Raw genomic sequence first — 26502 nt, forward strand, 5'->3', positions numbered from 1 at the left:
CAGTCAATTTAATTTCCTAAACTATAAGCTCTGTCAATTAATGTATTCTGGTGCAGATATTTTTGCCAGTGGAGTAACAGAATTTCTTCTGATTGTACCATTAGAATTAAAACTGGCAAAGCTTTCCAGCATAGACCTTAGGTTTGCTGCATTGGTCAACCTTCAAAAAACCTCGTGACATTAGTAAAATTCTGTCCTTCAGCTATTTACTTGGTCAACCTTCAAAGAAACTCATACTGGTAATAGAAAGGAAAGACAAATGTTGATTATATGACAATGTGGTCGCCAATACGAAACCAGCTCCTACTCGTTGGCCCCCACTGCCACCCATTTTCATGGGCTAGGTTCCACCATTTTATTCACAAATGATAATACTTTAGCAAAACAGTAAGAAACACTCAGATAAGATGGCAATGCATTAATTAATGGTACATCACAAACACATTTGTAAATCCGTATAATGAGATGCTGTTAAAATTTATATAATGCAATAAGCAAAGTGCATTTCCTGCAAATTGCTGTACTGGGCATAAGCTGCAAGGTTTTGGTAGCAGAGGGGCTGCAGGGGGGTCTCTGTGGGAAGAGGCCACATGCTGTCCCATGCTGGACACGGTTTCAGCCAGCTCTGCAATGGACCCACCATAGGACACAGAGCCCATTGGCCAAGCTGGTGGCGTGTCTGTGAAAACATATTTAAGAAAGGGCAGAAAATGCCACAGGGAGAGAGGAAGAGGGAACAAAAAGACTGAGAAACAAAAGAGGGACCAGGTCAGAGGACTGAGGAGGTGCTCTATGGCAGAGCAGGCACCACCACCCCCTGAAGGGACTTCAGCTATTTCTCTCTGCCACTGCTTCCTTCTTGCTCTTTTCCTCTGTGGCACATGGAGGAGCCACACTGGCGCAGGTACACCCCTGGAAGAACTGCAGCCCGTGGATAGGTCCACACCAGAGCCTCATAGTCATGAGGCTATGTGCAGTCCCTGAAGGCACTGTGACACCTGGAGGCGCTACGCTGGAGCAGGTACACCCCCAAAGGTACTGCAGCTTATGGAGGACCCATGCCAAAGCACAGAAAAAGAGCAAGAAGGAATGAGCAGCAGAGAGAAATAACTGCAACCCTGCCCTGTTGAACCCTGAATCCCTCACTGAAGGGATTAAGTGTAACCTGCAGCAGTAACAAGGGGAAAGAGAAGAGGTGCTGGGAGTGAAGTTGAGCTTCAGAAAGGGGGAGGAAAGGTGTTTTCCCTAAGTGTATAAATGTTTTCTTCCTTTTTTGCTTTCCTTTTTAAGCAGTATAAATCTAACTACAAATTTTTAACTGCCTGGAATGATACCATTTTATCTGTGATTGTACATATTATTTTTACTTTCAGGACTTGTCCCTGCTTCTTTCATAAGCAATGGTAGTTTTACTACATTATTCCTATCTACCTTAATAAAAGCATGTTTGGGTCTACAGTATTAACCTCCAATAATTCTGCTAAGGCAACCCCAGATAATTTTACTGGCAATGATAAAAATGTACTTTATTACTCATAGTCTATATAGAATTAAGGTTGACAAAAAGAGGGATACAAATACAAAAGACGATTCAGTAGATTTCCAAAATGAAAGAGTTACTTGACCCATCAAATTGCACAGAATCATAGAATCACAGAACGGTTGAGGTTGGAAGGGACCTCTAGAGGGCATCTTGTCCAACCCACCTGCTTAAGCAGGGACACATAGAGCCAGTTGCCCAGGACCATGTCCAGATGGGTTTTGAATATCTCCAAAGACACACAGACAAGATTCACAGATTGACAAATACAGTTCAAATGATAATTTGGCCTCAGTGCATCACTCTTAACAACAGAAACACTTACAGTTTATTGGAAATTGTGGGCAGATCATGGATGATCTCTTCATATGGCTCTTCTTGAGATAAAGTAGAAACAGCTAAAGGGTCTTTCATTTTTTCCTCCCAAACAATTTCAGCCTTCAGAAGCATTTCCTCAATAAACTCAGAAGCTGCAACATCTAAGACATTGGAACACCAAGATATCAGACAAAGAAAATGGTGCAGAAAAGTTCCTTTCAGTTCAAATCTCTACATCAGATTAAGATTAAGATTAAGCATCCGACTAGATAAAATTAAAAGAATTGCTCAGATATTGATCATAAAATGATACTTGAAATTACTGAGAAAACAAAGGCAAAGTAAATTCAGTATGGAATTAAGTTGTCATTTGCAAAACCTCAAAACCATTCTCACTGTTTAGTGAACTGAAGTATTATTCAATAATTCATAGGACTTCAGGAAAAGCAACGTAACTTTGTTCAACTCCATTTCAATGAAAACATGTACTGAAATCCTTTTCAAACCTTTTACATTTCTACAAACTAGATTTATCTCTCTTGCACATACAGAAGTGCTGAAATCAGTTTTGTCTGCAGACCAGAAATGTAGTTAACTCAACTGTGTTAAATACATAGTAAATGTGGTTAGCTAGCTCTATTGTTAGATGATCTGTTTGGTCCATAGCCTTTTATACAAATACAAACTGGCAGGTATCTAATCACAAACAACTTTCCTGAGGTTAAGTGTCACAAAGTTCCCTGTGAGTGTATTTGTAGGTGGCACATTATTTGAAGCATAACATGTCTTAGTTTATTATGCAAAGGAAGTTTCTCCTTGAAATCTGTCAGAAAGATTCTATTTTCTACATTACTGGGTTCCTTCTTCATTTTATCCTAGGCATAGAAGGTTGAACAACCATATGTTTCTTCTCTCCAACACTGTTATCTAGCATTACTGCATTAGCCCTGCTTTGATCACTGGGTTAGACCACATCTGAAGTCCCTTCCAACCTAATATAGTCTATAACTCTGTTATCTTTAGAGCCAGTGCTTCAGCTCCCTGTTGCTATCTGGTCTAGGAATGTGCCTTCTTCTGTGGGAAACAACAGGTGTTACACTTGAAAACTGGATGGTGAATTTGTTTTCAGTCAACAGCTATAGAGATTCCAGTTCATGAGGCTATGTGCTATCATCAGTTGAGACAGAGAAAGGAACTCAATGAGAAGTCACCAAGGAAGTGTAAATGCAGCTATCACCAAGGCACTGAAGAACTTACAAGGAAGAAACATAACTAAAAATAAACAGGGAATGCAACAAGTGGAAAAACGTGCTATCATTTGATATGACATCCTGCATGATCATGACTAGCAGTTCTCAGCTTTATATGAAAAAACATATACACACACGGGCATATGTGTATATAACTCTACACACTACATAAACTATGTGTATACACACATATATGTGTGCCTGTGTGTGTATAATGAAGAAAGCAGGAAGGAAAGAAAACAGTGTCACAGGAACTAGTACATACATAATATACATGGATTTTCACCTACCTGAAGGTTTTTCATTATTGCAGTTAAGAAGATTGGGATTTGCCCAGTGCATCAAAAGCAGCTTCACAAGGCTGGTCTAAAATGGGCAAAAACAGAGGTGTTTGAAATGGCAGAAGTAGGACAGGAGCAGTATACCTGTCATTCAGTTTATTCATTCCTTCCTGCACTAGCTGAAATCATATGATAAACCATAGGCAACACCTCAGGGTACTTCAGTGTACCCTCAGCATAACTCCACCCCCAAAGTCTCCCGCCATCCTTACACGTGTAAACAAATCCACATCAGTAAGGAAAAAAACTAACTCTCCATCACCACCTGTCATGACTTAGATCACAAATATTTCTTTATGCCTAACTAATTCAACAACTGTGTACCATCACTACCAATGAGGTCTGACTCACAGCCATCATGGAAGTAAATTTGTTCTCTGTCAGTAGTAGAAATTGGCACATTTATCTTATGTTTACCAAATTCATTTAACGTATCGGTAATGGTAGCAATTATAGTACAGTAGAGTAGGGTAGAGTATCATATAATGAAAAAGTCTAAAACATATTTCTCAATTCCTGCAAGAATGCTGTGAGCAACTGTTTTTAGTGAGCTCTTCTGTCGCTGCACGGAAGTCTCTAGAGATATTTCTCCATCAAAGGCTGTAGTGATGTCTACCCTGATAAATTGGTTGGTCAGAAAGGAGTAAGAAACTGCACAAGGAGCAAAAAATTTAGAATGTGAATATAGGGCTCAACTAAATGAAAGAACTGTTTGCACTTTTGGATATATGCTAAAGCAAATAGAATTTATAATGTAAATGTAACCAACAGGGGAGGCCAGGATGAGCACAGGGGAAAAAAAGCTGTGCAGAAAAGAAAGGATTCTTCAGAGCAGAAGAGAGCTACAGATAAATGAGACCTGAATTGGAAGGCAGCTAAGGGAAAGGATAGTAATTTAGCATCAAAACAAGCAATAAATAAATAAATGAATAAAGGCTAAAAGGAAAGGAAATCATTGCAATAAAAATAATAGAATTCAATATGGATTCAGTACACAAGAGACAACTTGCTACAAAAGACCATGATAAAGAGTAATCAGTTAAATGCAAAAAACCCCCCAAACTTCTAGTCACAGAAAAACAGGAAAATATTGTTGCAAATTTCTATAGAAATAAAAAGATCTTGCTCTCCTCAGCTTTCTAATGCTGGCTTTCCATTCTGACAGTAACAGCAGAAAATTCAGCAAACTGTGGAAGCAGGGAGGAAGCCATAACAGGTTTATTTCCAAATCCAATTAGCCCTGCTTTCAACTGAGAACCCTCAACACATATATCTCTGTGGTTTTTCATTATGAAAAAATGAGGCATGCTTAGTCATTGAGCTGACTAAATCAGCAGCAGTTGCATAATCTCGTTCACAGACATTCTGAAAAGTGGTAGTAGTTCTATCAAAGGAGGGGGTTTTAAATGCACTTTCAGTTTCGTAACAATACACAGCTTTTTGGGTTACCAAAGTTCTGGGTTTATGCCACAAGAAGTCCCTTCCATGCTGCAATGTCAATGCTTCCTGCTGCCAAAGAAATAACTCCTGCTGGAAATCCTTGATGCACGTCACCAAGACTAAGGTATTCAGGTCACTGCTAATTTCAATTACCTGCTTTGGGATATGCAAAACTGTCTGTGTTAGTTTTAACCTCATTCACTTATGTTTTAGAAGGAGTATTTTAAAATCCAATTACCAGATCTTCAGAACTATGCCTAACAGTAGAAATATTTGTAGAGTAATTACAGCAAATTATCACTATCCAAAGGTATTTCGACTGCAGAGTTACAAATAAAGCAGATATGACTACCTTAAGAGAAACTGCAATATCTAATGAAATACTGTAGACCCTAAGAATAAAATGACAATATATATATTGATTCTTATTTTCCAGTGTTGTCTTTGCCAATTCATACAAATGAAAAAGCGAGAAGCTTTTTCACCAAGCCAGAAGCTGCTTGCTCTCATTTTCAAAGGCCTCATAGACCCTTCATGCTTTACCTATTCCCACTCATTCAGCATTCAGACTCCAGTTCCCACCTCACATCAGTCTGTGATATATTTTCAGATACCTATTTCTGTGCTTTTTCTAGGCTGCACCTTATACTAGTAAGGAAGTCTTCAAAACATCTGCAAAACTCCATTGTAAACCTCCATTCACAGCCTGTTCTGATGTGATGCTTGCCAAACAGAAAAACGGGTAATGCGCTGCCATTCCACCATTCAGATGGACTGAAAAATGGCTCAATGGCTAGGCCCAGAGAGTGGTGATCAGTGGCAAGAAGTTTAGGTGGAGGCCAGTAACTAGCAGTGTACCCCAGGGATCAGTACTGGACCCAACCCTGTTCAACACCTTCATTAAAGATCTGGATGATGGGGCAGAGTGCACCCTTAGCAAGTTTGCAGATGACACCAAACTGGCAGGAGTGGCTGGTACATCAAAGGGTTGTGCTGTCATCCAGGGGGACCTTGACAGGCTGGAGAAATGGGCTGACAGGAACCTCATGAAGTTCAACAAGGAGAAGTGCAAAGTCCCCAAAGTTTTGGGGCCGGTCTTGTTCAATATCTTTATCAATGATCTGGATGAGGGGATCGAGTGCACCCTCAGTAAGTTTGCAGATGACACCAAGTTGGGTGGGAGTGTTGATCTGCTCGAGGGTAGGAAGGCTCTGCAGAGGGACCTGGACAGGCTGGATCGATGGGCCGAGGCCAACTGTATGAGAGTCAACAAGGCCAAGTGCCGGGTCCTGCACTTCGGCCACAACAACCCCATGCAGCGCTACAGGCTTGGGGAAGAGTGGCTGGAAAGCTGCCTGTCGGAAAAGGACCTGGGGGTGTTGGTCGACAGCCAGCTGAACATGAGCCGGCAGTGTGCCCAGGCGGCCAAGAAGGCCAATGGCATCCTGGCCTGTATCAGAAATAGTGTGGCCAGCAGGAGTAGGGAAGTGATCGTGCCCCTGTACTCGGCACTGGTGAGGCCGCACCTCGAATACTGTGTTCAGTTTTGGGCCCCTCACTACAAGAAGGACGTCGAGGTGCTGGAGCATGTCCAGAGAAGGGCAACGAGGCTGGTGAGGGGTCTGGAGAACAAGTCTTATGAGGAGCGGCTGAGGGAACTGGGACTGTTTAGCCTGGAGAAGAGGAGGCTGAGCGGAGACCTCATCGCTCTCTACAACTACCTGAGAGGAGGTTGTAGCGAGGTGGGTGTCGGTCTCTTCTCCCAAGTAATTAGCGATAGGACGAGAGGAAATGGCCTCAAGTTGTGCCAGGGGAGGTTTAGGTTGGACGTGAGGAAAAATTTCGTTACTGAAAGAGTGATTAAACATTGGAAGAGGCTGCCCAGGGAAGTGGTGGAGTCCCCATCCCTGGAGGTATTTAAAAGACGAGTAGATGAGGCGCTTAGGGACATGGTTTAGTGGGCATGGTGGTGTTGGGTTGACGGTTGGACTCGATGATCTTAGAGGTCTTTTCCAACCTTAATGGTTCTATGATTCTATGATTCCTGCACCTGATGAGAAACAACCCCAGGGACTAGTACATGCTGGGGGCTGCCCAGATGGAAAGAAGCTTTGCAGAAAAGGACCTGGGGGTTCTGGTAGACACCAAGTTGGACATGAGCCAGCAATATGCTTTGGCTGCAAAGAAGGTTAATGGTATCCTGAGATGCATTAGGAGGGCTGTTGCCAGCAGGTTGAGAGAGGAGATCCTTCCCCTCAGTGCTGGTGAGGCCACACCTGGTGTACTGTGTCCAGTTCTGGACTCCTCAGTACAAAAGAGACATGGACATACTGGAGAGAGTCCAGCAAAAGGCCACTAAGCTAATTAAGAGACTGGAGCACCTCACATATGAGGAAAGGCTGAGAGAGCTGGGACTCTTCAACCTGGAGAAGAGAAGGCTCAGGGGAATCTCATCCATGTGTGTAAATACCTGAAGGGAGGATGCAAAGAGGACAGAGCCAGGCTTTTTTCAGTGGTGCCCACTGACAAGACCAGAGGCAATGGGCACAAACTGAAACACAGGAGGTTCCGTCTGAACATCAGGAAACACTTTCATATTGTGAGGGTGACCTAGCACTGGCACAGGTTGCCCAATGAAGTTTTGGAGTCTCCATCCTTGGAGACATTCAAAAGCTGTCTGGACATGGTCCTGGGCAGCCTGCTCTAGGTGGCCCTGCGTGACCAGGGGAGCTGGACTAGATGACCTCCAGCCTCAAATATTCTGTTATTCTGTGTAATGTGGAAAAGGTCACCTATGGCTTTTCCAAAAAGACCATTTTTTCTCCATCAGAATCATTTTGTTAGCAAACTTTTAATAGTTTGAATATTTATGGACAGGGGAAATTCTTAATGAAAATATATAAAGAAAGATTATATTAATTATAGCTTTACATAGGCAAGGTTAAATAAAAATGGGTTTGGGGCATGTAAAAACTCTGAGCTTGATAAGCAAGACAGAATGCATGATCAGATGTGCAGGCAGACCACTACAGTTACACCAAAAGAGCTATGGGTTTTTTTTCCAAAACAGCAAGTGGAAAACAAAAGCAGCCTGCCTACAGTCAACCTGAGCTTTAGTCCTCAAAGAAAATATTACAAGGAAATGAAGTGCAATTCCCATTAATGGGAGCAACACTTATGATCTAAGGAGCTACAAAAACATGCACAGATGAACAGAGAAAACACTGACTGGACATGGGAGCATTGGAGTTGAACAGTTCTTTAAACTTAATGAAACATGCTGTGCAACACTGAAAATAAAAAGCTGTAAGGGAAAAAAAGGCAGCATAAATAAATTTACTGCAATAAGCACATTATAAAGCCTTCAAATACAATTTTCCCCTGCCAGAAAAGGGACTAAGTTTTACCACATATTAAATGTTAGCTAAGAAAGCCCAACACTCAGTTTCATAAACCACAGGCTTAAGAGCACCAGTGTTGGCTAGCTGACAGACTGTGAGGCCTGTTGCCACAGCTAAGTGACTGCAGTGACAGGGTAGGAAATATGGGGCATGAAGGAGTGATAGAGATTCCTCAAGAATCTTCCTACATACTTGAGGCTGCAAAGGCAGCTCCAAACTGCTTTCGAGCCATGTTAGTTTTACTGCTAGTGAATTAGCTGGGGAGCAGAATCAGTGCTCCTGAAAAGTGTCTTCCTCTCCTGTATGGTCAGGTATTTTCCTCTGAAGCAATGCACAGGAGTGCAAAGGATGAGCTGCTGGCTCTGGCTGAGCTTTGGACTCTTGAGTGATTATGCAAGTCCCAGTGCCACTACCTCAGATCATTTATTCCCTTTTCTTTACCATTGGAGAGATACCTGCTTAAGTTGTAAATTCAGAAAGCTGGAGATTTTATGCAAATGTCCTGATGCACAGCAATGAATATGCATCATCCAATTTGCATGCACCCCCAACAGTAAATTCCTTCAGTCCTTCACTTTTCTTCCCTGTCAAAACCAACATTTCTCTCCACTCCTCTCTTTCTAAGTTGCACATTTCCTAACATCCTTAGTGACCTCGTTCACCATCCATCTTTTGTTCACCCCCCCCATCATTTCTTACTCTTCAGGCCCTTTTTTCTGTTTCCTGTATCTGAGACTCCCGGCTCCTTACATATATCTGCCCAACTTGTTTTTTTCCACCCTTTTATTGGTGCTCTTATCCCTTTTTTGGGACATTGCTATTTTTCTTTTCCTTCTTGACATCCATTCCTCAGTTCTCTTTGGCTAAGGCCTTTCCACTCTCTTCCTGCAATTTCCTTCCACCTGCTGTGACTTCTCAGGTTTCCACTCCATTTTCTCTGGATACGGTCCCCAGCATGCTTTCATCCACAGTGAGACAAAGCCATATAGTAGGAAACTAGTGGATCAACAACCTTAGATCAAAATCAGTATTATTTTGGACCATCAATCTCAGAATAGTGTGTGAAACACAGTGAAATCCCCAAGTATTATTTTAATATCTAAGGTGCTTATTCACTAAACACAAAAAAAACCCTAGGCAGAACACATAAAATACCACTGGTTACACCATTATTATCTGCAGCCTTCACCACTGAGTAAGATGGCCTACATCTGCGCTCATAAGAACCAGTTTTCAGTTGCTCATAAGGCTAAACTTTACTTCACTGGGTTGGAAAAGTGCATGTTTACCTCACTGTGTGATTTTTGTTAGGCAGTTTGCTAGGACTGCTGCCTGTGAGTGCTTATGATTATTATTTTTTTTTAATTAGGCAGAAGAATAAATCAATAAATCAACATCAACAAAATAAATCAATGAAGCACTTCTGGGAGCAGGGTGTGGGAAAATATATCGATCGACACTTGTGAGCTCCAATGTGTGTATGATTTGAAGACTTTGTATTAGGCAGAAGATGAATTCCGTGGGCTGAGAATATTGCTATTGTTGTCTGTTTGGAAAATTGTAAAAACTTAGCCAAATTTCAAATCTTGAAAAAATCATAGCCACCAGATGCTTACAAGACAGTTTTTAGATTATAACGGATAAATCAAAGAGCCCACCTTTGCTAGTATGGTCCACTGTAGGCCTAAATGTTCTTCTAACCAGCATCAGTGGCTCTGTTTAAACATCCATTTGGATGTTTAAAAGATTTGCAATAAGAAAATATAAATCAGGAAAGTAGTTTCAATGTTTATTATTACTATTATTATTACCATTGCTAAGTTTCTGCGATAGAAGTGCTGTAACTTCATGCTAGCCATATATTCAGCAGCTGGAATAAATAAGATCAGGTAAGTCATCGAGTAAGAAACTGCTTAGAATAACACTGAGAAATGTATTTAACTAGTGGAACGGGGTGATAATCAGCACTTCACTAAGCATCAAGGACACTGAGAAGAAAAGTGCAGGTTAGGGACCTGTATTGACTTAAGCTACTGGGGAGTGAAACAAACAAAAAAAGCAAATCCCAAGACAGAGACTCCCAACATTTGGGAGTAAGGTAATTATTTAACTATTACATTTACTGTGAATTGAGTTTTGAAGCTCATATATTTGTTCTCCATTACATAATAGTATGCCCTAGAAGACTGAGTCTCCCTTAAAGCCAGTCTCATATGTAAACCCCTAAATAAGAGCAATATCATTCAGAAGCTAAACAGCATTTTCTCTGCAATTGCAAATCTGATCCACAGTACTGCTCTAGACACAGGAAACGATGTCTGAAACTCATTACAGATCTCCCTTCTTAATGCAATATAGATGAAGAAGGTATTTTTTCTACTTGAGTGCAGGAAAAGGGGACTATAACCACCTGTGGTCAGCAAAGTGGAACAGATTAGAAAAAGTAGGTTGCGGGAATGAGACTAGCAGCAGGGTAGAAAGAGTGGAGGAGAAAAAATAGAACAGAGCATGGATAAAATGCTGAACTTTGGAACTAACAGCATGAAATAAATGAAGTGAAAGGGAAGAAGAGAGTCATGGCAAGAAGCCAGGATGTAGGTAGAGACAGACTAAGCCGGAAAAGAAAATGAAAGAAGAAAGTGAGACGGTGAGGAAAAAACACTGAGATTGAACAAGGGAGATTGGGACTGTGAGCAAGTGGGAAAAAGGGGCAAGTATAACAGAAGGGCAGGAAGGTTGGCATAAAGCCAAAGTAGAGAAAAGAGAAAGCTTGGATGAGAACCAGGGAGAGGAGGAGGGGCAGAAGCTGGCTGTGCAAGGAAATTAGGATTGGGATAAAACACGTATGGAAAGGACATGAAGCCAGGCAAATGAATGGGACAATAAGGCAACAGAATAAAGACAAGAATGGAACAGACTGGAGACAATGGGACAAGTAAGGTTTTGTGTGGGAGGAATGAACCGTAAGGACTGTGTCTGTTCATACACAGAGCTTGGAATGGAACCCAGGTTCCCCAAGTGTCACCACTACCTTTCTGCAGTCAGTGTGTTTAACCTATATGGCCTAAGAGTATGCCTTTTAAACCTCTGGAATAGTTCAAGTCAAGAAGGACAACCTAATACTGTTTTCAGCTATCTAAGCAAGTGACAAAGGTTATTCAAAAGTTTTTCTACAGCTGAAGTAAAGACTTCAGCGGTCTTTACTTCAAGACTGATAACCTACATTTCTATTTTTCAATCCACCAGGAAATTAGACAAAGAAAAAAACAAAATAAATTGGGGAAAAATATTATGTGATTTTGTGATTAAAGATGCTTATAAGTTAGATTCCTACAAGTTATATATCAATACTACAGAGAGGATCATAATTCTGGAACTTCTCAAAGTTTGTGCCTGAACAGTCTTATTAGACTTGTCATATATGCCTCTCGTGTTTCTATATATATGTATATATATTTATATGTACATATATGAGAAAAAGTTACTATAGCTGGTATTTCAAGGAAAATGAAATTTATATTGATCACTGAGATCCTGCAATAATCAAATAAATATATAGTGTAGTCTGTGCACATCTCAGCTTTAAAAACATACATGTAAAAACTGAGAATTTTATAGTAATTTTGTAAATTGAGGTTGCCCCTAGCCTGTATATGAAGCTCAAACTTGTAAATCTATTTTCTTATCATTTGGTATTGTGTGAATCTAGCTTTTCTTGCCTTACCCACAATTGTACCCACAATTAGCATTTGAATCATTTATAGAAACCTGCTGAATGTATTGAGTGAAAGAAAGATATCACAGGCAGAAATCCCAAAGCAGTGTCTCTGCTTGAGGAAAATGAGTGTAATTTGATCTGAAGGGAAATGCTGCTCTTCTACCTGAGTACAATCACGCATGCCAAAGATGAACAAAAAAACTAAAGAAAAGAGGGTGAGATATGTCTGGATAAAACATTCTCTAGAGGATTTTCTGACCATAAATGAAAGATTCCAACTGCTTGACAGGGAAAATATGTATTCCCTGAGTGACTATACTCTATTCTTTTTGAAATACTGAACAAGTACCCCCTTCTTTAGGCTTTTCTCATTGAAAACATTTGTGGAATATGCAGAAGTCCAGAAACTGCATTCAAAGGAACTGCTAGGGCAATGGCCAAACTTGAATGAGATTAAATATCATATCCTATAATGAGTTCAGGTATCCCCTTTTCATTGAAGCATATTCTAATGATCTGTGTGGATTTTTTTCTATTTTGGGGTCAACATGCACTTAAAAAAAAGAAAATGAAACTGCAGTTCATAGTTGAGTCAAATGACTAATGTGTTTTGCTGACAATGAGCAAATTAGATCACATAGTAAGAAAGTGTGTTCTCTTAGACTTCAGCAAGAAGAGCAGAGTCCCTTCTATGATCTGAAACAAATGCTGTGTTTGGATGAATAACTAGACAGAGGGGTATGATTCAGTCCAAGCAAACAAGCCAAACAAATCTATATTAAGGGAGAATATACTTACAGAATGGCAATTTCAGACACAAATTTTGAAAATGACACAGGATGTATGTAATATGCTAAGACACGACCTAGGCATCTGAGCTTAATAAACAATTTTTATTTATTTGGGATATTTCCAATTTATTAATGGGAAATCCTTGCTAGTGCAGGAGTTACTCTCGGAGAGGTACAGTCAGCAGTTCAACAATTCTCTTACCTTTTTTTTTTTTGACATCATGAAACTGTTAAACCTCAAAGTCAGAGGCTAAATCTGTCTCGCTAAGTAAGAGAGTGCAATGGAGTAAGCTTAAGTATCCCTTATAATCCACACTGCTTAACTGCTAGCTCTGTCCCTGACTCTGCTTTGGACCACTCCAACCAGCTCTTTACAAACAAGACTAATCTCCTATAGAGGAAACTAGCTCTAAACAATATGTATGTGAGCCAGACTGTTGCCTGGCTTAATCTCTAGCCTTCTTTCATTTAGCAATTTAACAGTTTAGACACAGGCAGCATCCCCCAAGGATGAAATTTTGGGAGAGGTAGTGTTTAAGCTACTGGGGAGTCAGCTCTGACCTGCATGCCTCCGATAGCTGGTTTGAAAGGTGACATTTCTGTGATAAACAACAAAGAAACAGCTTGTGGCTGGGAATTGTGCCAAAGTACCAAAGGGAAACGTCAGAGCTGCAGCCTATTCCCACCACGGGGAGGGCGAGCGTGTGCTTTCCTGATCACAGCAGCCTGGAAGGTGTCCAGTGGGGACAGCACTACCAATGCCAGATTACTAGCTGTTGACAAAGTGATTGCTGTGCTAAATTCAAATTAGGGGGCCAGCCTGAGAAATACAAGTCGCCCTTCTGCAGTTGGTATCAGTGCCAGCATGGGCGGTGTGGTACCCAAGTGACGATGTGTGCCTCACTCTGGTGTGCACAGGCAGCAGCCACATATATCCCAGCACTCCACATGTTGCACATGAATGAGACAAGGGAGTTCAAACTGCCATCAATCACAGTGTTAAGAGTGTATATGTCCAAAAGGCTCTGTTAAACTTATGTAGGCAACCCTGGCATATTCTAATTTCTTGAGGCTTGTTTTGCTGCCCTCATAATCTGATTTTGAAGAGGTTTTTGTGTGTCACTGATTCTCAAATGATCTCTGTCATTTGAGATGCCACCTGTAGTATGGAAATGTGTAAGCTTTTCACATTAAAACCAGAATAGTCTCCCTAACTTGAAAGTATTTGCTACTGCTACAGAAGACTACCACGAAGAAAAGAGAAGCAGGTGAAAAAATCATGCTTTACCTGTCCATACTTTGCAGCTAAATGTAGGGGTGTCCAGTACTGATTATCCACTGCATTGAGATCAGCCCCATGATCCAGTATCAGAGATGCAACATTCTTGTATCCATTAGCGCAGGCCACGTGCAGCTGCAATATAAAAGCATCTTAATAGTTTAAAGAACTCAGAAAAGCTCATGACGCACTACTGCGTATCTTGGCTGCCCCACAGACCTAACTGGCTAAATCATGATAATGACAAATACAAAATATACATGTGGTAACAACAGACTAGATGATAACCACTGTGGAGTCTTTTTTAACATTTGTAAACAAAACCCACCAAAAAATAAGAATGTTAGCTTATTGAGAGCTATTTAAACAATCTAGTCGCACTAGATACTTTTCATACAATTTCAAGCAAACATCTTTTCAAACGCATTCACAAACTTCATGAGCCCAGGTAGATTCATACATTTCAGCAGAGCGCGGACCTAATTTTCTTTTGTGGCAGTTCAAATATCCCAGATGTAAGCTGACACTACTTTACTCCAAAATGAATTCATTAACACATAACCAAACCAAACACATTGAGTTTGCAGCACAAAATCAGTCACAAAAAATACTTTCTCAATTTTGAACCACAGAGATTTTATTTCTTTTACTTGCATTGCTTCCCTAGATACTTAATTGTACATTGAGGCACATATTTCACATGACCAGATTGATCCACGTTAGTTTAGTGGTGTTCATCTTCTTATGGTTCTCTGCTATGAATTCAAACATTCCCTCCACTTCTGGGAGCAAAGGGGACAAAATTTGCATTTGAAAATTGGCACAATATAATTGCTCATCCACAGGCAGAAGGAGACAATTCTCATGATGGTCAGTAAGAACAGGGCTCAGGAAGATTGCAGAAATGGAGAACTGAGATTATAGGTGGTAACCTGTATCCCCAAATCATGTAGCCCAATTACATGATTTTTTTCAGTTGAAGCAATGTTAGCCAAAGAGACTATTTTTCTGAGGACTGAAATGAATGGTTAATGGCAAGAAAAAGGTCTTGCAATAAACCTGTTACTAGAACTGTGTAGTTCCAAAGTCACTATAAGCATAGGAGACACCAAAACCAGAGTCCAGGATATTATTTGCCTTATCTGCTATTTCTGGTTCAGCTGCACCTGCAGAGTACGCATAAAGTTTTCTCTATGAACATCCTTGATGCAGAGGGATGAAACACATTACAGCTCATCAAAAATCTTCCCCTGGAAAGGGGGCAGAATACCCCTGCCCCGGGGGCAGAACACCAATTCTGTACACTATAAATGTTCTAATTTCAAATGTACAAAACTCTCAAAATTTTCCCATAATTTGACATAGCTTCAGCTTTTCTCCTGTTTTAACAGAAGAAATTACATTTTCTATTCAGACATCAATTTGACAAGTGCTATTTTAAAGTAGTTTAAATGCTCACAGGACAAAGAAAATATTTTATGACTGCAATCTTTCAAAGAAAAAATTATTACAGGAGAATTTAGCAGAAAAAATAATTTTGCCATACATCATTCTGTGTCTGTATTGCATGTACACATATGTATGTGCTATGAATCTATGAGAATGTGTGCATTTATACATTTATGGCACCAATTTTTTGCCTGATTCATCTTAACTTACACAGGGACTTAGACATATTCTATCAAGAGAAAACAAATCTCATTTGCTACTGACAACTGAGATATTTGTTGTTTTCTCTGTACAGATAGATGTAGAGCAACAAAAAACTATTCCCAGCACCCTTTGATACACATACAGCTATCACAGACTGGCTGACTCCACACCCATGAATAGAGACAGAGCAGTTTAACAAATCCTGGATTTCCCACCAGTTTGTCAGACAAAAGTTTCACATAATAGAAATCTCAGACAAAAGCAAAATGATCCACTCTGTAGCTACTTGTCGCAAGACTATGAAAGAGGTTCAAAAAATCAAAGTTCAACATAAAAACTGTTCATGCAAAAAATGTCCCCTTTGTCTACATCCCACCAAGCAAATAACAAAACCCAAACTACCCACAATGCTTTTCTCCTAGTGGCTGCAGTACCCTTAAACACATTTCAGACATGCATTTCAACTATTCCAGCTAACTACAGAAAAGGTTTTATACAATGATAGTTAGGTAAGTTCATAACTCAACTAAGCCAATTCAGACTAAAGTAGCAATAAGAGCAAAGCACAATAGAAACAACTTTGCATTTTACTGTGATTTAGCAACTTAGCTTAAATGTATCAGAAAACTGGAAGTTAAATTAATGCTTTTATGAATTAAACTAAAAGTTGCGTTGTTTCTTCCCACCCCTCCCCTGCTTCCCTCCTGTTTTTAACTACAGTTAACTGCCTTGGGGTGGCCACCCCAAAAGTCATAGCTTTCTGTACAGACACAGCCAGGGGCTGGATTCAACAACCCCGGATATGAGGCTGCTCACTTTTTCAGTTATAGTTTAAACACTCCACAGGTATTAAAATATGGAATTAAATACTAATGATTCAGTGTATTAATTCAGTAACACGCAATGTAATTCAGCATAAATGCTGAAATAATAATAATAATGAAATTCAGTAATACATGCCTTTCTAATTATTTTAGTACAGTATTTGCAGAAAAACACAAAATAATTTAAAAAAGTTATTCAGTATTTTAATGCTGCTGATAACCATTTACTGATTGATAATGATGTTGAAGATTTTATATGCAAAGAGAACATTCCACAGACATGCTATCTAGGGAAAAATACATTAATTTTAAAATTATTTTATTACATTAATTTTAAAATGATTTGACAGCTTAAGAAGTAGCGATCCTGAAAAAACAAAGGGATAAAAGATCCATTAGCAGAAAAAAGTATAATGAGACCCAGTGACTACAAATAACATGCAAATTTGGAAGAAGGAACACTTATCCACTGATACGGTGGATGCTTCATTACACTGAATCAAGATGGGATAGCTTCATGAAACAGTGTTTTAGCCTGGTTCAGCCAGAAGATAGGAGCCTAAAATAGGAATCACTGAGTGAAGTTTCATGCCCTCTCACAGAATGTCAGAGACCGTAAGTATCTGCTGCAGTTCTAAACTACAGTGCCAATTTTTTTTTTTGCTATTAATTTTTGTGTTGCATATTCAGTGGCTAACAGTAAGAAAGTTGTCGTTAAGGCACAGATGTTGCACTAGCCTATTTTAAAATCTGTACTATGCATGGCATTGACATATATCTATTTTCAAAAGGCCAGATGAGAACCAAAATCTTGCATTCCCTCATTTCTCCTCTTAGAGAATTGCCTTGCTCACCAGTACACAGCTGCAGTACATGCATATTCACAGGGTGATGACTACATATTCCCACTCACCAGGGTAACTCCTTCATCATTCTTTTGATTCACGCTTCCTCCACTTGATATGAGCTGTCGGACATCTGTAAGCATTGTCGTAGGTCTCTGTATCTTCATTTGGCGCAGTGAATTCAGCTCTACACCTGGAAAAAAGAAAAGACTAAAACCTTCTGCTATTTCATTCATCAGTAAAGAACAGATATACGAATTTGTTTTCTGGGTTTGTAAAAGCTTAATCAACATTTAATTAGACTTCAGTGTATATTTACAGAACATGTTTACTTACTTATATTTACCAACAAGTTTACTCATATCTTTATCAGTCCCTACACGGACGATTTAATGTCAGTCAGCAACATCAAATAAATGGGCCTGATCCCCTACTGACTGGCAAGAGCAGCTGTAGGTAAAGCAGTTGTAATATTAAATCCACTGGGATTGTGAAAATAGCTGTGGCTTCCTTCTCTAAGGAAGCCACCCAAGTCTTTGGGTATTATTTAATGAAAATTCTTTTTGGCTGCATTCTTTCAACCCTGTGTATACATCACAGTGCTCAGACTAGTCCCTCAAATCTGTCGGCTCAACTGCTTGAGAGATTGTGACGTTAAGCAAATGACATTACAACTCAACACTTCTTGATCTGCCTGGGTTATTTTTAACCAGGATTAGTTCTCCAGCTGAGCCTAGATCATTGCAAGGCCCCATAAACTAAGAGAAAATGTGGTATGGAGGCAGGAACAAATGGGAGGGGATGAAAGGAATGAAGGGCGTGGGATTGCTTGTGTCAGCATCGCTACTGAAAGAAACAGTTGTCAAAGTACAGCTTTAAAAGGAAGATAAGCAAGGCAGTCTATAACCAAAAGAAAGCATGGCCTCCAGTCTGAAGAGATTTAAAATTAGAAACAGAGGGTACAACAAAATTGCTAAGTGGTTAAATTCGCAGCTGGCTGTGGCTTGATTGGAATATCTAACCAAAATTCAGGGCTTGACTCTTCTGCTCCTAGCTTCACGTGGTCACTTACATCCATATATAGAAAATGTGATTTGAGTATAAAAATCCCTCTTCTCTGCCCTGGCCATGACATAACAAAAAACATATGAATAAATACTTTCTTGGTTCTCTTTGTCAGTGAGCTGAAAAGTGACAAATAATAAATTAATTTAATTAATATGTATTTATGTTAAATATTTTTGCTTGAAGAATTCATTTTATATTTTATCTTCAACAATTCTTGCAGTTTTCTACATTACTAAAACAACTGAAGTACGTTTCAGAGTAAAAGCATATCGTAAGTCTCTGAGTTTTAATCTACCCTGGAACTTGTATAAATGGGTGTAACTTATGTAGTTCAGCAAAGAATCCCCTTCATTTTCTTTCTCTAACATGCTACTTTACGCACTGCTTTATATTCTGAATTTTACCTGCAGCACTTCTAAGAGTTTCAGCTCTGAGGTGAAATGTTCAGAGTGAGAACACTGTCTTGCTGGCCACATTTACTTATTCTTATATTTTCCCACCTGTCACCTAAATGATACCAACTGCAAAAGACAAATATAAACTTAAGCTGGAGAAACTGAGATTTTTTTGTATCTGGACTAAAGCCTGTGATCTTTCACATAAATGCAATTCAGAAAAACAGACAGCTAGATAGATAGATAGATGCTATTGATAGCTTAAATTAGATAACCACCCAAAAGCAGAATGTGCTGACATCCTATTGCCTGACAGTTGCTAGACTGGAACACAATGAGGATTTCATATGATGTTCTGAGTATCTCCTAACAATCAGTGTATTCATTTTGTCAGAACTGAAGTTTTTATGCCTGTATCACATTTCACAGTAATTATTTAAAACTACCTGATGACATTTACAGATCACTGATGCCACATGGCATCAATTAAATCTCTTTTTTTCTTTCTGTTTCTGCCTATTTCCTGCTTTTTGCAACAGTAAATTGATACTTTAACATTCTTTTGCCAGTGACAGAACTCTCTCAAATGTGTAAGTTTAAATTTCAAAACACTATGTGATGTGAAGGGCTATATACACCCAAAATTAGTTATCATTTGCAGCACTGACTTCACTTTTTAAACGCATTACATAGACAGACTGAGCAGCTGCAACAAAACTTGACTGGTCATGATAAAGCTCTTTCTAATGTTGTCAGGTAAGATTAAATTTGAAAAATATATTTACCATTTTATACCTGATGAAGAAGGCCATTTTTAAGTACTACTGACAGAATTTTTGTCAATTTTCTTCTTCCTCTTGATGTCTCCAGTAAACAATTAGAATAAGTTTTGTTTTTTCAAGGAGAGAGGCAACAGGTGGAAATTAATGTATTACCTCTTTTGTGTGTGAATAATACCCCAAACACCCAAAAATGGAAACTAGATTCACAATCCACAAATTAGAAATACCAGTTTCTGACTTTCCCCAGGAAGAAAAAAAAAAAGACTGCGAGTGAAACACAGTCGTTATCAGGTTGTTTGGTTCGTCATGTTTCATGTAAATCACAGTAATGGCTACAGGTTGAGGGCAGAGGCCAGCTGAGTCCACTCAGCCTTTTTTAGCAATTTACTACCAACTTATGCTCAGCATGGTCAGAGAATTAACTTATCAGTATATTCTTACACTAACAGTGAAATATTGATCCTTACACCTTGTAAATTGCATTTTATAGAACCTTGGTGCGTCCTGTACGGGGCCCAAAAAAGCTGGCTGTAGAAAGATTAACTTTGCTCATGCTGAAAGAGGAATCAAGAATAGAGTTCAGCTGCATCAATTGCTATATATGTTCTATCGCAAATATAATGATACCCATCAACTCAGAGAAAATGCATAAACAATGCTACGTAGCAACAAAAGGCACAGTCTATGTGAATCTCAAGATGGCTTTACTGGTTTCAAACTAATAGTTGTATAAAGGAATGATACACGTTTCATTAAACAAATAGCAGTAAACAGCCTGGCAAGTGACCTACCACAGTGACATGTTCCACAGGCTTCATTTTTCAAATGTCCGAAGGAGTTTTGAAAATGCTATGGAAACAACAGAGATTCCCTTCCTCTATCTTCATAGAAAATAGAATGAAAACATGAAAAAATAATCTAAACTGCAATCTTAGAATTGCAGAGTTCTGAATTCCAGGAACTCGGGAACTGTCAGGCTTCAGAGTGAAGGCTTCTCTGGCAGGGAGCTGAGAAGTAGCTTTACCAAGCGTGCACATGTATCATTCTCTGAGGCTCAAACAAGGAGACCTGGTCAGTAACTGCCTTCCCTTAATCAAGTTTGTAATTCTGGAGAGTCTGTCCTCCCTCCCCAGGGAGTGATACTTTTCATGAGTTTAGATGGAACAACAAAATGTTACTCATACAGTAAGTAACTCTTGCTGCCTGAATCAAAGAATGACCTTCACGTTGCTTTTCAAAGGGGAAATGTGGTTTAGATATTCAGCTGAAGTGGGACAACAGCCAGCATGAATAAATAGAGGAAGAAAACCAAATTGGCATGTACTATGGGAACAGACTCACATTTTAAAAAATGGAAAGTAAAAAAAAAAGGCATAGGATGGAAAATACGCTCCAAACCCTGTAAAATCAGAACAAGAGCTACATGCTCACAAATTCTGCAGGAGATGAGATGGAGAAGGAACAGTTAAAACAGTAGTGACCCTGCAGGGCACAGCATTTGGTGATGAGTATCAGTGCTGATGACAGGCAGGAGCATAGCTGAAAAGCTACAAAACATATTACTTCTCACTGTTTAAGAAAAACACCTGACAAGGCCATTTCACGTGCTTTGGCTGTCTCACCGTCTTTGGCATATGGTTATAGAACTGACAACCCAAAGGAATGTAAAAACCTTAGATAAAAAGGGGGAAAGTAAGCTTCATAAAGTTGCAGTGGTAAAGAAATACATGGCAAACAGAACTGAGAATTGCTATAAAAAAATATTTCCCTCAGAAATGTCCAGTACTAAGAAGTCCCTCTGTTTGCGAGGGGAACACCTGTTCCTGTGACCAGTACAAAGCAAAACACTCAAGCAGTCTTTGGGAAATACCCATTACACACACCCAGCAGCCACTCTTTCTGTTACTTGCACGTCTTATTCTCCAAAGGGCTTAACAGTCTTTAGGAGAAGTCAATATCACCTTGTCTTGCAAACACAAATGTATGTGAAGAACTTGCAAGAGCTTTGAGAAGCCAATCTCTCCTCTCCTCTTACTTAAGTCTTCTCTCACCCTGTCTGTATCTGCCCTTCCTGCACAGAGCTGTAAATGCAGCAAGGCTCTTTTCACCCCAAGTGTGATGAGCCTGTCTGTACTCTGCTGTAATTCTGGGGACACCACGGTTTAGAATTTCTATTTTTCTCCTGTGCAGCGTAGTATAGGATAGACATGTTCACAAACAATGAGAAAAAAACAGTCATGGTACCATTCTTGAAATATTAATTTTCATTCATGCAAATATTCAGGTGTGGCTGTTACTTTATCCAGCTTTATTTGCTTAAAGTTTTAGAAGGACTTTTCTGGCTGCTTACTAGATAGCTTTGTAAAGAGCATTATTTTTGTTAAATTATGTTGTTCAGTAGCTCTTGTGCATATCACTGGGCATTATGTGCATCTAATTTTCAAAGGTCAGCATATGAACAGATACATTTCAGCAACATTTATTATGTGAGAAGGGAAGCCAATATTTTCAGTATCTGCAAAAGAATGTATACTTGCAAAACTACTGAGGCCTGTAGATCTAATTCACTGCAGAAGTACCTTGCTGTTGTTGGGTTTTACCTCTTTTCCTTTAAAGATATCATTACATAGGCTCAGTGAAGGATGTTTAGTTTATTTCCGTCTAGTCTGAAAATGCTATCAGAATTGAAATTCCCATCTCCTCCTCATGTAGACGTCAGAGTGACAATTCTCCCACTCTAGTGAAACATGCTTTTTTTCCCTCTCTCTTCTGTAATAGGATGTTGATGACCCTTCCAGCTAAAATTAGTTAAATGAACTCTGTCTCTTCTTAACTTGTATGAAAAAAAAATAATTTTTGTAATTTATTTTGACAGACTGGCATAATCTCAAGGCTTAACACTAAAGCATTCATCTGTGGATATGTCTTGCATGTTTATTATTTTATTTGTAATATTAATACTAGAACACAGAAGCAAAACAAGTGTACCATTGTCTCTGGTTACTTGCGATAAGCATCGTGTCTGAAATGAGCTCATGCGGTATTTCTATAGTCAGGATTTCTCTGCAAGTCCTTAATATGTTATGGTTGGATGTTTTTGGGAGAGAGGAGGCTACTCAACACGTGCCAGGGAGCCAGGGAGCCAGGAGCTGAGGGTGAACACTGGGCAGGCAGGGCAGTGTCCTTGCTGACCAGGGCACAGCCCCACAGTACCCAAGCAAGAAAATCGAGCAGGTCTAGTGATGGGAATCAGGGCCAACCGACAGTCCTGTGGTTGCCAGAAAAGCCTGTAGCCACAAATCCAGACAAACAGGTGAAGCCAGGAAGTCAAGTCAGTGGTTCAGGGTCGGGATCAGCAAGGTTCATGGCTGGGCATAGGCATACCTCAAGCAAGGACCAAGGGCAAGGACCTGAGCCTAAATGTGGCTCCCGAGTCAAAGGATGGGTGAAAGATCATGACAAGGCTTCTCCCAGCTCTACCTCACAACTTAGCTCTTTTCTCAGGCGACTGCTCCCAGTTTACACACCTGTACCACATCAGAGCTGGCTTTGAGCACAGGCAGCCAAGCCCCTGGAAGCGGGGACAGGGCCTGTGGGTGCACTCCGGGCACTGACAATTTTTTTTCTAACTTGCTAAAGGTTATAGTTTTAGGAATTCTATAAAAAATGATAATTTATTTCTGATGGTAATATAATTGGATTTTTCATCAGTAAGTTGTTTGAAAGGATTCTAAAAGGGCATCCCCAGTTTCTGATATTCTTCACAATCTTTTTTCAAATCTTTGCAAAGCCTATTAGTCAAGGAGATGCCTGTTTTCCTTCTAGCATCAGTTACAAAGTAGATCATAAACTACTGGCTGTAACTTAAAATGTTAATTCAAGTGCCAAAAGCCTGCACAATGAGTTTAAAGGTTTTCCCTTTGATACAAACATATGGGTAACAAAATGTTTCCATATGATGGACTTTGTTCTTTAATTCACTTTAAACACCCGCACATTTGCATGCTGGAAACACACAAATATTAAGAGAAGTCTAAGACTTCAAAGTCAGCTCCCCAAGAGTTAGAAAATATAAAAATTAAGGTAGCTTATTCAAGCTTATGTTAGAAAACACAAAGGCCAAAGGAAGACAGATGAGCATTCTCAACTATGACATTTTCAATGTTCATATAGTAATTATAGTATACATATTGTATTATTATAGCAATAATATTAATAATAGTAATAATAAGAAGAATATACAAAGCAAGTGATGCACAGTACAATTGCTCACCACCCACCAACCGATGCCCAGCCAGACCCTGAGCAGTGGCCCCCCCCGGCCAGCTTTCCCCCAGTTTATGTACTGAGCATGACGTCACATGGTATGGAATGTCCCTTGGGCCAGTTTGGGTCAGCTGTCCTGTCCGTGCCCCCTCCCAGCTTCTTGTGCACCTCCAGCCTTCTCAGTCAGCAGAGCGTGGGAAGCTGAAAAGGCCTTGACTAGTGTAAGCACTACTTAGCAACAACTAAAACATCGGTGTGTTATCAACATTGTTCTCACACTAAATGCAAAACACAGCACTGTGCCAGCTACTGGTGTCGGTGGTGTCGGTCTCTTCTCCCAAGTAACAAGCGATAGGACGAGAGGAAACGGCCTCAAGTTGCGCCAGGGGAGGTTTAGATTGGATGTAAGGAAAAATTTCTTTACTGAAAGAGTGGTGAAACATTGGAACAGGCTGCCCAGGGAAGTGGTGGAGTCCCCATCCCTGGAGGTATTTAAAAGACTAGTAGATGAGGCACTTAGGGACATGGTTTAGTGGGCATGGTGGTGTTGGGTCGACGGTTGGACTCGATGATCTTAGAGGTCTTTTCCAACCTCAATGATTCTATGATTCTATGATTCTATACTAGGAAGAAAATTAACTCTATCCCAGCTGAAACCAGGTCACACGTTTTCTGTGTGCTTCATTTTTAGGACTTGAAGGGACCTACAGAAACATGTCATTTGGTCCCCTGTTCTCACTGGCAACACCATCACCTAACCCTTATCATCAGTTAATCAAGCTCTCTGCAGAAAACAGACGGATTATTTGTGTGTGATAATCATATGGGTAGGTGGTTCCCAATCAGCAAGAATCAGAGTGAAAAATCCTTGAACCACCCTGAGGCTGTTTGGTTTTGGTCACCTGTTTTTCTGTCAACCTACTGCATCAATATTATTAATAGAAAATTTGTAAGCAGAAATCAAGATCACGTTGCATATGGTTCTAAAATAGAAAATATATCAGGGGATTTAGTTTTAGCTTAAGTTCACTGATCTTTAGTGCTAACAATCTGTATGTGTTGACATTTTAGTCAGTTCTTATTGTAGTATGTTAGCAATAATTCCTTAATGTCTATGAAAAGCCTTTCATAGTTTTAAATATGAAAGTCTAGAGCAGTACTTTTCTGAAATTATATTGATCTATACCAATTGCTTTTCTTGAATGCGCTGAAGAAACAGTATATGATTTTTTTCCCCTTGTTGGATTACTAGATCTTTTTAAGGGTTTCTTTAGCACAACCTCAATGTTAGAACATTTTGGTGTACATATTATGAACACTTTTTTTAATTAATAACAATCAAACTGATGAAAAATACACGACTGAGATTTTCATTTTGATCTTATTCTCATAAAAAGTGCCAGAGTGTTGAGAAACACATGACCAGATGTATTGTCCAGGTGTTGGCACTTGTGGGGCTGCTGGGGTGGCTTCTCTGGGAAGAGGCATGGGGCTGTCCCGTGTGGACCACAGATGGTTCTAGTCAGCTCCAGCAGACCCACCGCAGGACACAGCTGAGCCTGTCAGTCAAGTGTGGCACCTCTGTGAAAATATATTTAAGGAAGGGCAGAAAACAGTGGACAGAGAGACAAAGAGGGAACAAAAAGAGGGAGAAACAGCTGAGGGAACACCAAGGTCAGAGAAGGAGGGGGAGGAGGTTCTCCAGGTGTTGGAGCAGAGATTCCCTGGACCGCATGGAGGACCCAAGGCAAAGCAGATGGACATTCCTGAAGGAACTGCGTACCTGTGAAAAACTCACTCTGGAGCAGAGGAAAAGTGTGAAGAGGAAGAATTGGCAGAGAGAAACTGCTATGTACTGACTGTAGCTCCCCCACCCCCTTGAGCTGCTTGCAGGGGTAGGGGAGTCTGGAGTGAAGGAGTGAAGTCAAGCCTGGGAAAGGGGGAGGAAAGGTGGTGTTTTAATGTTTGCCTTTCTGTTTCTCACTACCTGAATCTATTCCAATTGGCAATTTTCCCCAAGTCGAGCCTGTTTTGCCTGTGAGAGTAACTGGTAAGCAATCTCCCTGTCTTTATCTCGACCCATGAGCTTTCTCATCCTATTTTCTCCCTCTGTCCTGCTCAGGAGGCGGAGTGAGTGAGCAGCTGGGTGGGAGTTTGGCTTTTAGCCAAGACTAACCCACCAAACTAGATTTCATGAATAATTTCAAATAACTTTAAATTTTAAACCAAAATAATGTTTTGGATGGATCTTCCTATCACATTCTAGATTACTGTACAGTGTCAGTCTTTCAGTAATTTTTTCCTTAATCCTTTGCCCACGACTTTTCTGAATCAGCTTTTCCTACACATGTTATTTCCCTTATGTTGTTAACTGTTGGCTTCAAGGAAATTCTCCTTATTGTAGTAATTTATGAGTTGACTATTTCTGGCTAATGTTAAACACTGTCTTCAGTGTAGGATTCTGTACTAACCCTTAGCTTCTATTTTTTTGATTCTCCCTACTGCTGCAAGGCAGAAAAAGAAATTTATTCTTTCTACTTTGCAGCTCAAAAGTAAGGCTTAATCCATTTGCTAGTAACAATTTCATAAAC

General features: G+C 39.8%; 1 protein-coding gene across 1 annotated transcript in view; it reads right to left on the minus strand.

The window, feature by feature from the left end:
* The window catches only part of MYO16 (myosin XVI), a 317122-nt gene that overhangs the window by 196033 nt on the left and 94587 nt on the right, over nucleotides 1-26502 (minus strand). The window contains exons 6-9 of the mRNA XM_076361144.1: nucleotides 17469-17593; nucleotides 14088-14213; nucleotides 3399-3474; nucleotides 1866-2019 (exon numbers count right to left, since the gene is read on the minus strand). Of these exons, the coding sequence (XP_076217259.1) occupies nucleotides 1866-2019; nucleotides 3399-3474; nucleotides 14088-14213; nucleotides 17469-17593 (481 nt within the window). The remainder of the gene's footprint in view (nucleotides 1-1865; nucleotides 2020-3398; nucleotides 3475-14087; nucleotides 14214-17468; nucleotides 17594-26502) is intronic.

Source organism: Aptenodytes patagonicus, chromosome 1, assembly GCF_965638725.1.
Source record: "Aptenodytes patagonicus chromosome 1, bAptPat1.pri.cur, whole genome shotgun sequence".
In the NCBI taxonomy this organism is placed as follows: Eukaryota; Metazoa; Chordata; class Aves; order Sphenisciformes; family Spheniscidae; genus Aptenodytes; species Aptenodytes patagonicus.